The sequence below is a fragment of the Lepidothrix coronata genome, unplaced genomic scaffold (assembly GCF_001604755.1).
Source record: "Lepidothrix coronata isolate B3197 unplaced genomic scaffold, Lepidothrix_coronata-1.0 Scaffold61, whole genome shotgun sequence".
In the NCBI taxonomy this organism is placed as follows: domain Eukaryota; kingdom Metazoa; phylum Chordata; class Aves; order Passeriformes; family Pipridae; genus Lepidothrix; species Lepidothrix coronata.
The window spans coordinates 4,251,652-4,265,937 of record NW_016690241.1 but is presented as its reverse complement, the minus strand read 5'-3'; the positions used below and the strand labels follow the sequence as shown (position 1 = coordinate 4,265,937).

The 14,286-nt window shown below is 44.9% G+C and overlaps 1 protein-coding gene across 7 annotated transcripts in view; it reads left to right on the top strand.

Annotated features, from left to right (window-relative positions):
* The window catches only part of TOMM20 (translocase of outer mitochondrial membrane 20), a 50,925-nt gene that overhangs the window by 29,042 nt on the left and 7,597 nt on the right, over positions 1-14,286 (top strand). For 2 of the 7 annotated variants that reach the window (XR_001875237.1, XR_001875236.1), the window contains exons 1-4: positions 9,154-9,473; positions 9,572-9,670; positions 10,262-10,380; positions 10,531-10,695. The exons of 2 other annotated variants lie outside the window; for them this stretch is intronic. Coding sequence is in view for 2 of the 5 variants with exons in the window: in XM_017817520.1 (XP_017673009.1) it covers positions 9,576-9,670; positions 10,262-10,380; positions 10,632-10,695 (278 nt within the window). In the remaining 3 variants the exon portion in view is untranslated. Of the gene's footprint in view, positions 1-9,153; positions 9,474-9,571; positions 9,671-10,230; positions 10,381-10,530; positions 10,696-14,286 lie in introns of those variants that run through there. 3 more of the 7 variants (XM_017817520.1, XM_017817519.1, XR_001875238.1) reach the window with 2 other exon arrangements.

The window sequence follows — 14,286 nt, the reverse complement described above, 5'->3', positions numbered from 1 at the left end:
TGAAGTACAACAGTCCTGACGTTTTCTGTGTAGTGTAATGGCCAAGCTTCTGCGGAGTTGTGATCCATCCTCTTAGTGCCTGGACATTTTTCAAATTTAAGTCTTCAGCTGTCATGCCTTCTTGCCAGCGATCCTATATGTCTAAATAACTAGGTGAACTATCTCTGGAAAATAACATATCCAATTATTCGTCCTTTCTTCCTGTAGATGAACTGTCTTCAAATTGTCTTTGAAATGTATTTTAGATACAGTAGTATTATTTGTGTTTGTCTAAGCATTAGCTGGCTATGGCTTCTCTGTGTGCTCTTGGATATAACTGTGGTTTTAAGTACCCTCCGCTGGTTATTCATAGCGTGCATTTAGTCATACTAATACCAGTCAACCTGGTATTAGTTCTGCTCTCTAAGTGGATGACTAATACTCTTATAAATAGGAGGAATGTGATCTGAAAGGTCACGTGAATGTTCCCAGTGTGAACATATCCCCAAACTATGAGACTTCTCATTCCAGGCCCATGCAAAAAAGAAAATGCTCATTATTAGGAAGAAGAAAAAGGGTTCAAAACCCATTCAAGCAATTTCTCTGCTTTAACTCAAATAATTTGCAATTGTTTGTAGAGCTTTGCATTGCAAAAGGTTTTTGCAATGCTTGCTTTACTCTGCAATCTCTCCTGACCTACTTGGGAACATAAGAATTACTCCATTGGAGCAGTCCTGTTCTCTTTCCTTTGCCAGTGCCCTCCCTTGGAACATAACAGGATCTGAATGTTTCTTAAATAGATATGAGAAACATCTTTTAACTTTCTTCCTAACCTCTTTCACATGGGTTTGGAAAGCAAGATAACTTGGATTCCAAAGGAGATGTGAAGAGTGCACAGTACAGGTGTCTGCACTGCCTGAAAACTGACAGCTTTCCTCACCTCAGTACTGTGGAGAGAAGATGCTGTGCTGCCCAGGCAGTGGAGGAGGAATGAGGGGTTCTTGCTAATGCAGCCTTCCGAGAGGTCAGGTTTCTCTGCTGGAGAATGCAGGAGGTAAAATGCAAGAGATCAGCTGTGCAAGCACCCACGACTTAATTTTTATCAAATGAAAACAAAATATTTGTCTTCTGCTCTTCTGCCCTTGAAAGGTTTAGTTTATATTCACAGGAATGCAAGGCTAAGGAAGGGAGGACTGATGACCTCAGGACATCCAGCTTCATTTCATGGTTGTGCCAGACTTGCTAAGGGTATGTCTGTAGCATATGCTTAGCCCAGATTTGAGCCCAGTCTATGATCATGCACTGCCTGTTTGGGCAGTTGAAGTCCTCAGCTGGCCTGTGGTACATCCTTGGTCAAGTCTGAGGCCTTCTTCGGCTGGAGCAGCGAGGGAAGGCTCATCATGCTGGGGCTGGGGCAGGAGGGTCCCGCAGAGGCCACATGCCAGGGGCTGGACTGCTGCTGCTGCCACTGTGAAGCCAGCCCACTGAAGCACCTCTTCTGCTTGCTGCAGTCAAAGTGAAGGAAGACCTTCCAGTGGAGAAACAGGCAACTGTGGCGCTATCTTTCCCCCCTTGCTACAAGTCAGGTATGCCCAGGTGCTCACCTAGTGGGCTTTGGGCTGGTGGAGCAAAGCAGAGTAAGATGCTCCTGGGGGCAGGCCCAGCTCCTAGCTAGGAGGTGGTGCTGGCTGCATCAACACTTCTCTGCTCAGCCTCTTCAGTGTCAGATGTGATGGTTTAAGCCACCTGTCACCAAAGTTAGTTTGACTTTATACTGGAACAAAGTGGAGCCTGAATGAGAGGCTCAGAGTTGTGTCCTGATCAGCAAAGGCAGGTACATTGGGTCACTGGAAAAAGCCTGAGGCACAAGCTTGCGTGGCATGGACCATGTCTGTGCTAATAAACCAGGCAGCGGCAGGAGCTGTGCTTTGCTTTGTGACTAAGTAGTAACATTGACCATGGTGGGACAGATAAACCCTCTTGCCCTCCAAAACCACGTGGCCACATACAGACTACCTATTGCAAACAGTCCTGGTCCATGCTAACTCCTGGGCTGTGCTTGGGAACAGTTTGGGATAGTGTGGTTGGCTTGGGCCAAAACTGTACCTATGACTGCACTAAGATCTGGAAGGATGAATGGTTAAGCTCCCCTACTCGTGCCCTGATTCACTGGCTTGATTTTCTGCTCTAGATGCTGCCAGTCTGGCTGGTGTCAGACAAGTTACCTAATGCATGACATAAGGAAGAGAAAACTCTTCCAGCTTCATTTCTAGCCTTTGACCCTTCAAGCCCTCTCTCACATGGGGATAAGAGTGCATCCGTACCTACAGAGTAAGGGAGACTGCCAGATTTGGATACATTGGGCAAGTGGGGTGTAGTTGAAGTCTAAATTCACTGCAGTGGTTTATAGAAATTTGATTCACTGAAGAGTTGGGTCTGTGGTATATACATGCCATGAAGATGGTATTCCCCATTCACAGACATATTGTAATTTTGTCCGTGCTTATTATGCAGTTACAGAAATGCATTAGCATTAAAGTATGTGGGCTAAAAGCAGTAACTTGTGTTCTATATTCTCCTCCTTCCAGCCTTTGTCTTGACTTTAGGTTGCAGATTAGAAAGGATAGCTGAGGATCTGGGTCCTCACAAGAAGTCTATACATAGTCAAGGAGTCCCAGATATTTGATAGACTATATATGATGTTTCTTTCTGAGCACACAACATGTTTCCTTACTTCAGCAGTCTCTGAGGCTTGATTTGAGTGGAAGATAGGACAGGATGCTTGCTGAGAAGGGCAGATGCAGGTCTTATGAAACAGTGAGTGTGTCTGTGTGTGCGTGCATTAAAATAACAGGGCAGAGGTGACTGCCATATATTATTTATCTGCTGGCTCAGATTTATCTGCCTGCCTTAGGGATTCCTGGCTCTTATCCCTCAGATTTTGTTCCTAGGAAACATTTCAGTTTGAAGAACTGTGTTTGCGGATGTTCTCCTATGGCTAGAAGGGCTGAGTTTAAACTGAAATAATTTAACTTGAAATCAAATGTCCCACCCAGTTCATTTTAGGTGTGCCAATATTTGTTTGCTTGTGAGTGCATCTGGATTTCTCTTCTCCCTTGGTCAGCTGCAGAAGCATTTTTCTTATTGATGTCAAGTAGGTGGTAGTTGTAAGGGCAGGCCTTGTTTGTGGCTAGTGGCCAGCTAACAATAGGTAGTGATAAAAACGTATAAAAAGTTAGGAAAAAAGGAATGGATAGTATAATTACACCTGATAAAGATCGTAACACTATATGTGATATATACACATTTGAAACCTATATGCATAAATACATAAAACATTCAAGATGTGGAATCGGGTTCTTTCACAGAGCAGCTACAATTACATAAAGAAACTAAAAAGGATTTTTTCATACTGTAGTGCTGGCAATCAGAGCCTCCTCTCTGACTGCACCTGGGAGAAGACTGTGTTAAGTGTGAGCAGAATAAATGATCCGTTCATAAGCAGCATGGCAGACACCTGTGTAGCACCTCACTGCAGCACCTTCCTATGCTGCCTGCATGTCAGGCATCATGACTAGTCAAAAGCAGACCTAATTACAGTAGATCTTGAGCAAGATCCTCAGAGGTGACTGTTGGAAAAATGCATCTGCATGTTCCAAATAGCTCTTTTTTCAGTGCTGTTCAAATCTTGCTCTCTTCACTTGGACAAATGCAGACCTGGTTTTGCACATTGCAGTGTGGTTGCACTTCTGAGCAGGAGCCATTTTGCAAATGAGGAAGAAGCAGCAGCACCTACCCTATTCCTGAGCCACTGTCTCCCTCCAGGGTTCGAGAAAACCAGAAAGCAAGCCCCAAAGCTTTCTCCTTTTACACTATGACACAACAGAACAAAACAGGATTTCCTTTGAAGCAGTAACAGGACAGGCTTTGCAGCATTCTTACAAGGGCGAATTTAGATGCCAGAGAGTGGAATTTGCAAATGCATTTCCCTTCCTACACCTTTTCTTTTTCATCTCCATAAATCTGTGTCAGTTTCTAAAGAACCTATTTTGGGGGGGAGAAAAGGGGGACAGAACAAGTGATGAGCTATTCAGAGCTAAAAGAAGAGATTCATGCTGCCAGAGGTAAGACTGTAGAAAAATGTGTCAGTGTAGCAGATGATAGTTCTCCTCTCTTAATGCCTCTCCTGAAGCATCAAGGTCTATGTGTTTCTGAAAAGGGCTGCGCATCTCAGAGGTAGTCTATGAACTGCATGTTGAAATGGTTGCCATGGCAGTGACTGAGTATAAGTTAGAGAGCGTGATTAGCCAGAGTTGGCCTAAATAGCTGAAGGGAAGGAAAAAGAAAGAAAGGGATTAAAAAAAGGCCGAGGACTTTCTGTTATTTCTAATACAGATCCATCAGCATTAGACTGTGCCAGGACGAAGAGGCAGTGCTGATGGAGAGGATCTTGCAGAAGCATGCTCCACACCACAGCCCTGGCAGCACAAGCTGCCAGGGGACCTTCTTTCCCTTAACAATGTGCCAGTGCAGCAGCTGCACCTCAGCGAAGGGCCATTAGCAGTCCTGTTAGTGTGGATTTGGCGAAATGGTACTTCTCCAGAGTCGGAGGCGAGGCCAGGGCTCTACTTGGCCTTCAGCAACCCAAAGAGAACAGACACAGCGCTCTCCTGGCTGCTGTGGGGTTTAGCCACATTGGAAATGTGGGAGACTGGCCTGCAGAGAGATTGCAAGGCTTGCCCAAGTGACACAGAAGGCTGCTAGCCTGGGTGGGGTGTTCATTGGCAAAATCTCTATCCCTAGAGCCATTCCAGTTCTTCTAGCCCACTAACCCACATCTGCTTGAAGCATGCCTGTGAAAGGCATCCCATCTTCATTTGGAGCCTGTGAATTAGAGAACACAGCCTTTCTTGTTAATTCACTGCAGTAGCTCGTTAAAAAATAATTGTACCTTATATCTCATTTATATGTGTATGATATTAACATTCAGCCTCTGGTGCATGCTGTGTTATTCTCTGCTATATGAAAAAAAAAATCACTTCTCAAGATCCTGTGGGTTTTTGCAGTGAAGGTTTCTTATGCACTAGAGTCACTTTCAAGCTTGTTTTTTGAAGAAGTGAAGAAGCAGAATTCTTTCTCTCAAAGGATTTTTCTTTTAGATCTTCTCAGGGAAAAGTGGAAGAGCGGGAGACTAAGGTAAAGGTATCTCAATACCAGGTCCAGATAGAGAAACGTTCTCTCTAGGATCTGTACAGTGCCATATTAGAGGACCAGATGCCCAGTGTAAAATCAATAAAAGACACTTATGCAAGCAGAGAGCATGCAGCTAGATGTTTGCAGAAGCAGAACGTGTTAGCCTGATTTTCTTCTCTTATAGCTTTCTAAAATAGAGAAGTTTAATTTACATTAGCCTGAAGTGGTTCTGCTCTTAGTCCTTTGAGTGAGATAAGATATGAATCTACTTAGGCCAATCCATAACATATGACCACTTATGAAGGGTATTCTCCTTGCCTCATGTCCTAAGGGATCTGTAGGTTTCTCCTTCAAGAGGAGTACAAACCAGCAGTACTTACTGTGGTTAATAGGCATCTGTTTTGGCTGGCAGAGCTGGGATGGGAGAGATCAGATCATATGGCCTGCAATTTAGGAGGAAGAAGAGAAAAACCCACAAGACACCTATTTGCCCTGCAATCAAGTTGGCTTTTGCTGTTATTTGCATGAGTCTCTTCCACTTCTTGTATCTCCTAAATCCTTGTCATTCAGGTTTGAGAGCTAGGACTATCTTCTTTGGCACCAAGTCAACGATACGTTTTTTAGCACCAGCAGCCATTCATATTTTACATTACTGTTCCTCTCTGTTCCTTTCAAGCAATAATCGTAAATATCAGCTTTCATTCCTAGAGTGCCTTTCATCCCAAGGGCTCCCAAAGTACTTTCCAAACTTAACAAGCTTATTGTAGAGTACTCCTTTAGAAAGGGTGAAACTTGCTTCCCATTAAATCCTGATTTTGGGAAGGAAAACACTGAATTATGTCTTCAATACATGACAGAGCCTTTGCAGCTGTTATTTACTGTATATGTTCCCTTATGAAAAAAGTTTGCTTCTTGCTCCTCCATCCTCCCGTCTCCTGAGCTTAATCCAGCAGTGCTCAGTTACCTGGGGAAGAAGAGTGCAAGTATGAGAGATGATCATCCCCTATGATCTGAGGAAGTGCTTTTTTTTCTGGAATCGTATTGCTGTTCTCAACAGTTTCTTCTGACAACTCCATTTCCATCCAGTCTATTTTCTCTTTATTGGGGCAAATGTCCTATGGCAGAGTTGAATGTCTTGTGGCTTTAGCCAGAGAGGTCAACATCCACAGCTGGGCTATGCTACAGATCATGTGAGAAGCTGTAGTCCTCTTCAGGACAAAGTCAGCTGGCCTAATTTAAGTCACATTCCCCTGCAATCAAAGCAAAGCCAATTGCTTTGCACTGAAATGAATCACGACCTTTGAAATGGTCCTTTATTTGGCTCATCTGTGGGAGCAATAATCCAGAAGAAAAGATTGTTACTGGTAATTTCTGAACTGAAGAATTTGTTTCCTAATGAATCATATGATTAATTTTAGGGCAGCCTGAATCTGACCAGTGTCAATTTGTTTTCATTGCTTTCAGGAGGACTCAGGATGATGGGACCTGTCCATCTCATGATGCACAGAGCTTTTTTCCATGCTGCTGTGTGGGAAAGTGGTCTCTTCTCTGCTTGGCTGAGAGAGGCCCGGGTCAGACATACAAACTCTCATTGCTTTTCTGAGGGCATACCAAGAGTCTGTGGTAGAAGTGGGAACAAAAGTCCTATCTCTGGTTCAGTGCTTCAACCGCACAAACACAGTCTATCAATATAGATAGCTTTAGATGAAAGATACATCAAAGCATATTTTTGGCTGCTGCCTTCAGAAGTAGTACTAAATCTCCTGGGGGAATGCAAGAAGTGAGATATGATCCAAGCATCAAAATCCCCATCTTCTTACTGTCTCTCCTCCTTTCTCACACTGGTTGGGTTCACAAGGAAGCTGTTTCTTGAGGTTGTTGTGTCATCTATTCCCATCGGTAGATTTTGGTTCAGAAATGCATTTTTGCTCTTTTCCAACAAAATGCTGCCTGTTTCAACACTAACTCTGAAGATTTGTAAGTTGGCAAAGGATCCAAAAAGAATCATGAACCAGCAGTTACAGTTTACATTGGCCACCTTGTGTAAATCCTGATATTAGCGTTTCTGAAAGGATTCATTCATCACTGAAAAGAGATTTGTACCTGTGAATAAGAGCTTGCCTGGGAGAGCCTGTATGTTTCCTCTCCTCTATCAACAAAGCTTACCAACATGAAAAGATGGTTTTGCAAAAATGGATGTTAATGCATACCTTTTATTTCAGGATGAGACTTTTCAGCCACTGAAAATATTCCATGCCTATTTCTGATGGTGTAATGAAATCATCAGTAAAATTAAAGAAAAGTCTTACCTATTTTCATCTGTCATGTATGCTTGTTTGTTTGTTTGTTTGTGGACCCGAATATATATATTTAGAGTATCTCTCTTGGGCCTTTTTTTTTTTAAACTAAAATCCTGTGATACAACCTCAAGCCCAGTGGTTAGATCTCGTGTCATGTAAAATCAAGTCAACCTGCACTAGAAAGAACAGCTTAGTAACACATTCTGCCTGTTCCAAACTATGACCTCTTCTGGGGATGTCAGTGAAATAAACACACTTTTATGAAGTACCCTTAAGTTTTCCTTACCTCCTGCTGTTTGTCACACTTGTTGCAATTTGCCTTAAATTAGCTGATTTCACACCAAGGTTCATGGTGCTGTTTTGTTGAAAAAAGAGGTTGGTACATTCTGCACTGGCCCAGCTGGCATGCCATGAGCCATGGCTCAGAGATGGAAAAGGGCCCCTGAATGGACAGCAGCCAGCATTTGTTCTGCCCTCATACTGCAGGTCAGGGTCTCTAAGCAGTGGTGGACACATAACAACAGCATTTGTGAGGGAGACAAAAATGTGGGATGTCTCCGTGGGATGGCTACATTTTGACTAGGATTCCTTGGGATTCTGCAGGATGAAGATCAAACTCTTTTTCAGTTATGTCACTGTGTTAAAACATCTGACATTTTTCTTTTAACTTGTAGACTGCTTCACTTCTCAGCTGGAAGCAGCTGAGGGCTACTAGGACTATTCCTGGACACTCACACAGCTCCTGGCACAGTATGGTGTCAGTTCTGGCAGGAGACAGGCCATTGCTGCAATCTGAATGCCCATTTTTTAAAAAAAATAAAATCTGGAAGGTAACCTGCTTGCAAGTGCCCCTTTCATGCAAAAGGTGATGATTTATGAGCACTGTGTAAAGCAGAGGAAGAAAGCAAGTGTGAATGAAATGAGACACCAAGGACCAACCCACTGCCTTCCATGGGAAGGTCTGTGGGAGGGGCATGAGACTCCTGTTGGAGTTTCTTCTCAACCCTTTAAATTGTCAGGCAGGGGAAGCTGGGCCAATGACAGATGAGGAACCATGAGGGTAATCCCTGCAACCAGAGAGGTAATATTCGCTGCCTCCCTGGGGCTGTAGTGTCACCGTGCAGCTCTGTTGCATGCAGGGAGCAGAAATAACACCAGGAATCTCTAAAGGGGCAAGTGGGTATGTAACAGGACAGTGATGCACATAAGCAATTTCATTGTAAATGGTTGGAGAAGAGATGCCTGGTCTGCAACGGGCAAACACTTCTCTGCACAGAACCAGAAAAATTTCCCTTCAATCTGGGGCAGATTGCCAGCAGTCTCAAATGCAGTCTTCACGATGTTACTTCCAAAGATGAAACAAGGGTGTTATGGACACTTGCCACTGAGGCAGGTATCTTTAAATAGAGCTGCAAATTGCCTGGTTTAATGCTAACAAACCTTAATGGTGAAGAAGACAAGACAGGTAGCAGCACTCATATAGCGTAATGTGATGGCTGATATAAGTGTGAGTCATTCTAGCCAGGGGCTTTAGTATAGGAAGTCAAATAAAAGATATAAAAACAAATCTTGGTTTTTTTCCTTCCCAGTGAAGGTCACTGCCAGGAATAGCATGGGAAATAATTAATGGAGGAAGAAATGTTCCCCTCAACTTAGAAGTATTGTCTTGCTTTACAATTTTGTTCTCTTTGGACTCCCGTAACAAACACCAGTGAACACGCAGGTCTTTTCTCCCTGAAGCTGCTGACGGATGTCCCACCCTGGGTAGTGAATGCAAGGGACCATGTGTGCAGTGCTTACAGAGTCTGTTAATGGGTGACCTACTCCCTGGCAGTCCACCCACCAGGCAATGCACTGAATGGGCCTGTGAGACTGAATGGGGCTCTACGTAACGGCAGCCAATTTTCCTGGTCAACAGGGAGGCGCGGTGCCAAGGCTGTGTGTGAGAGCCTGCTGCTGGGAGGGTTTACCCCTTCTCCTCTGTTTCTGAGCCCTGGGGAGGTGAGTTATCTTTTCAGACCTGTCACAGGTCCTGCTCCCTCAGTTCCTATGGTTCATGTGGGAGGACATGGATGACACAATGACCATTGCTCTTGCAGTGGCATGGACTGTTCTCTGCTCATCCTGCAGAGACCTGGGATGCTCTGGGCTACTCATTTGCTCCCTGTGACCAGCACTACACTTACACATGTTCAAAGGTAAGGGGAAGCCACACAGCTGGATGCAGTGTGCATGCAACGCTACCTGGGGCAGAAGTGTTCCACAATGTAGCCCATCTGCTGTGCAGAAGTGCTGTGCTATAGTCTAATTCCCTTTCCTCAAAGTGCCCTTTGAGTGGGGACAGATGAGGAGAGGAGTGAGTGCTTCTGCTTCATGTCACCACCCTACAGGCTGGAAACCAAGGAGCTCCAGGGGGCCAAGGGGCTGCTGATCCCTGGGGCTCTGCTTTGTTTTCTTCCAGGAGGCTATAGCAGGGAGAAATGCTGGTGGAAAGCTCTGAGCTTTGCACTGCTGACTAAAATCTTCTGCATGTGACTCTGTCCCATCTGCCACAAAGGACTGTTCACATTTTCCATTCTTGACTCTATGTGGCTGCTCTGAACATCCCAGGTTATCTGTGCACAAACCAACTGCCTTTCCTACCGCTTGGCTCTTGATAGCTGACCAGCCTTCATCACTGCTCAGTGCCCATGCCGGGGTCACTAAGGCAGTTAGCACAGTGTTAAGATACATTTATTTTTTTCTTTTGGGAGCCCAGTAGGTAAGAGTTCGGATTCTCCCTCTCTCAGGAGGTTCCTGACTCCGCAGTGGATCTTCAGAGGTAGGAGCACTGCAGAAGTCCTGAGTATCCTGGAGCTCCCATATAGCACAGGAAAAACCTATTATGGGAAAGCTGCTAATAGCAGAGGTAAGCTCTTACCCACATTTTCCACTGGTGTTACAGACTCCGGAGAATCAGCTTGTTTCAGCCAGGTTCCCAAACTGCTTTTTGGTGTTTATCCAAAACAAGCCTGTGCATTGACATTTCCTATCCCAAAATTGTCTAACGAAATTAAAGGAATGAACCCAGTTGCACAGATGCTGCTCCATTATGCTTCTACAACTGGAGTGGGGCCAGAACACAACCCCAGCTCAACTTCCCTCTTCTTCCCCAAAAAGAGCCATATGAGGACACTGAAGCTCAGTCCAGATCTAACTTTCACAGCCAACCCCTTTCTATGTGGTGAGTAAAATCCTAATGCAGAAAGCTTTAAAGCAGTTCAGAAACGTGGCCATGTGTAACTGTTGGGCATTTGACCAGTAGGGTTCATAATGCTGTTCAGTTTGGACTATTTGGGTTACAAAAATCCATCCCATAAGGATGGTCTGTCACTTGCATGTCTTCATGTTGACTTAAAGTTGGGCCCTTTCGTTTTGCATGCTTTCTCGCTTTCCAAGGCATGTGTGTTGCTCTTCTAGCCATCTCCTTATGGTGATGAGACTCGGGGCCACACATTCTGTAATCTGGGATTTTCACAGCTGCTGCTCTTTGGAATGGTTGCAAGAGGTGCTGACTTGGGTGGGATGACCTGTTGCTCTCAGGTTTATTTCTTTAGAGCATCTCTAACAAGAAAGACTGTAAGATATATAATTAAAATACTTCTAGATTACCAAGTCTTGTCTTGTCAAACTTCTTGTTATGACTCCTTGTGAATGTGACATTTGTGAGCTGTTTTACCACAGCTTTTAATCACTTTTTGGTGAGAAAAGAAGTTACATAACTCAAGCTTTTCCTTCTTCCTTCTCTTTTTTGCACTCAAATTTACCATATTTGCAGATAAACTGTGCCTATGTCAGCAGCTGGTGTGATGCAGCAGGAAGCAGATCCACAGAGGTGGCTGTTTTGTGCCAAGGACTTGGTATGTCAGGGGATTTACACCAGTTCACTGGTTTGCCTCAGTTCTGATTCCCAGGGACCAGACGCTCATTAGAGGCTGGAGTGCAGGAGTTATGCTCCTGGGGTCCATCTCCTGGTTTTCTTTCACTCAAAGGGAATTCAGTTTAAAAATTGCTCCCTGACATAAAGCAAAATGTGGCAAGTGGGACAAACAGGGCATGTGCCTCAAGAACTCGCTCCTGATGCAAACTAAAACAAGGACATAGAAAGACCTGTCAAGAGACCTTGGCCAGAGACATCACTTGAGGTCCCACGTGGTTTGTATGTGTGGCAAATGGGTCAGTTCATTGGCTAGTGAAATAGCTGTTTTTCTTGTCTGAGCAGCTCTTACTCTTTTTTGGATATAGCTGCTAATCTATTCTTCTCTCCTTGTACACTTCCCCAGCCTTCCCTTTTGCCAAACCCTCACTAAGCATATATATATGTGTGTGTGTGTGTGTGTGTGTGTGTAGGCAGTCATGTCTGCTGCCGGGATTTCCTCCCAAACAATACCTGTTGTGCTGGCCACAGCGGTTCTCTTGGTTCCCATGCTCAGAGCAGTTTGAGTTTCCTGCTGGCTCAGCAGCAAGACTTTCAGGGCTTTTTATACTTATTCTTCTTTGGGAGCCAAGCGGAGGAGCGCAGTTTGCCTGTGAATAGTGAGCTGGCTGGGCAGGCAGCAGGAAGCTTGCATACTAAACCGTGTGAACTTTGAGGAGGGGAGGAAGGGGGCTGGGGGCTGCTGGCTGGGCTTCACGAGGCGTTTGCTGCAGCCCTCTGCCTTATAAACTCATCATCTCAGCATAGGGATGCTCTTCGCCAAAGGAACAATAATATCTGTAAAATGGCAGTGGAAAGAAGCGAGAGAGAGGAAAATGGAATTATAGGGAAAACAGGAGGAGGGACTGGAAAGTGGAGAAGAGTGAGGAGGCTTGGGTTTTAATTATTCATATGAAAACTTGTGCATGGGTTCCCTACACCTAGAGATGCCACTGCACTACTGGGCTCACAGGCCCTCTTGTTCACTCCCTTGCTGCCACGACAGTGGCCACACCATCTTCTTTGGGTAGGGGCAGCTTTTCTGTATTTCTCAGACAAAGCCAAAAGCAGAGAAATTAAAACATACTTCTCTCTTCCCCCCTGTGCACCCCCTGTACTCCTTTCTGTTGCTGTCAGCAAAAATTAATAAGTGGGCTCCCATTCACAAGGATCAGGAATCATGGCGTGTCTATGAAAGAGTGGTTTGAAGAGCAGCACTGTGAAACACCAGTGCCTGCTTGTCAGTCACAGGCAAAATCATCCCTGGAACAGGGAGACAGGTGTTTTGTCAGCTGCTGTGGCTCTGCTGCAGATGCAAGCATGCTGGGGGCATTCTTGGGAAAGAGTGGGAGGCGGGAAGGGAAGGGACCTATCTGCCTGCAGACCTGTTCCCTGCTACCTACTCATGTCTGCATAAACAAATGGGGAATAGGTTGTGCCTGTGCTTTGAAAATGGAGTGGCAAAGGATCACACATACTGCACAGATGCTTCCTGAGCAAGAGTGGCCTGATAGAGGTATGGTGCCATGGTGTGTACTGGTGGGATGGCCCTGTGCAGGGAAAGCCTCTGTGTGTGTGTGATGTAGAAGTGGAAATGCTCAGCAGAGTGACAGACTGAGAGAGGGGGTGAGGCTCAGCTTGGTTAGTTCATGCCGTAGCGTCATTGTGAAGTGATGAGACCTTCCTGACCTGATCTGAAATAACAACGACTCACAGCTTTCCCTTTTTTTGATAGCACCCTTCACTGAGGGTGCCCATTACTCCAGGCTCTAAATAATCCACAGATGCACAATAAACCCGAAAAGCTGGGGCCCTTGCTCCCCTACACAGCTCAGCAGCACTCTGTGCCTGGCTCCCAACTGAGCTCTGAGCAATGCAACAGATATGCTTGGCACCTGCATCCCCATGGTGCCCCTGTAGAATGAGTAGCCTTCCCCAGAGGTCTATGAGTGCTGGGAAAAGGGGGAGATACAGCTCCAGATCCCAGAGTGGGCTCATGGAGAGCCAGTGGAGATCCTAGGGGAGAGTCACCTGCCAAGCTCATTTAGCCTCTGCCCAGGCAGCTTGTGGCAGAGCACAGGCACCTCCAAAGGACGCAAATCTCTTCACCACAGTCTTCTTAGAAAGTACAAAAGCAGTCACAAATTTGGGGAAATTACCATCAAATTCATGTATTTTCTGTTTCTCCCCTCCTGACTCAGCAGAAGCTCAGTTTAAATTACATGTACTTGATGACTTTGATGCCTCTGTCTGTTTTTAAGGCTATCCAACATTTATAAGACCAAATATTTAGTTGCTTGTAAACCCCGAAAACGTTATCTGTCTACTGCTTAGCTGGTTTTTTCTGTTCTGAGTATCTGTCTCAGGCTGAATGCATCTGGGAAGCTTCAGCAAAAAACATTTTTACTTGCTTACAAGAAAGAGATGAGAGAAACAATTTTTTTTCTTCATATTCAAACATGTTCTTAAAGTGATCTGTTGAGAAACTCTAGCACTTTCTGCCTCTAAGGAAGAGGCTTGAAATTTGGCAGATATCAGGAACGCACCTTTGGTTGTTTTTCATGGGGGAAAAAAATAAGTTGAACTGAGAAACCTTAGGAACTAAAAGAAGCCTCAGATCTCAGACACTCAACAGAAGCTTCTTAAGAGTTAGAATCTGAATTCTCTGAAGACACTTGCTCAGTGGAAACTTGTTCAAATCTGGTGGCTAAATCACAGACAATGGTGTGGCCGGCACAGAGCAGCCTCCTGCTGCAGGTGCAGAGCAGCAGCTCTTTGACCTTGTTTTTCTGTGCTGGCAGGGTCACTGTAGTGCTGGAGATACTCTTGGATGTGCTCCTTTGCTGATACTTTAATGAA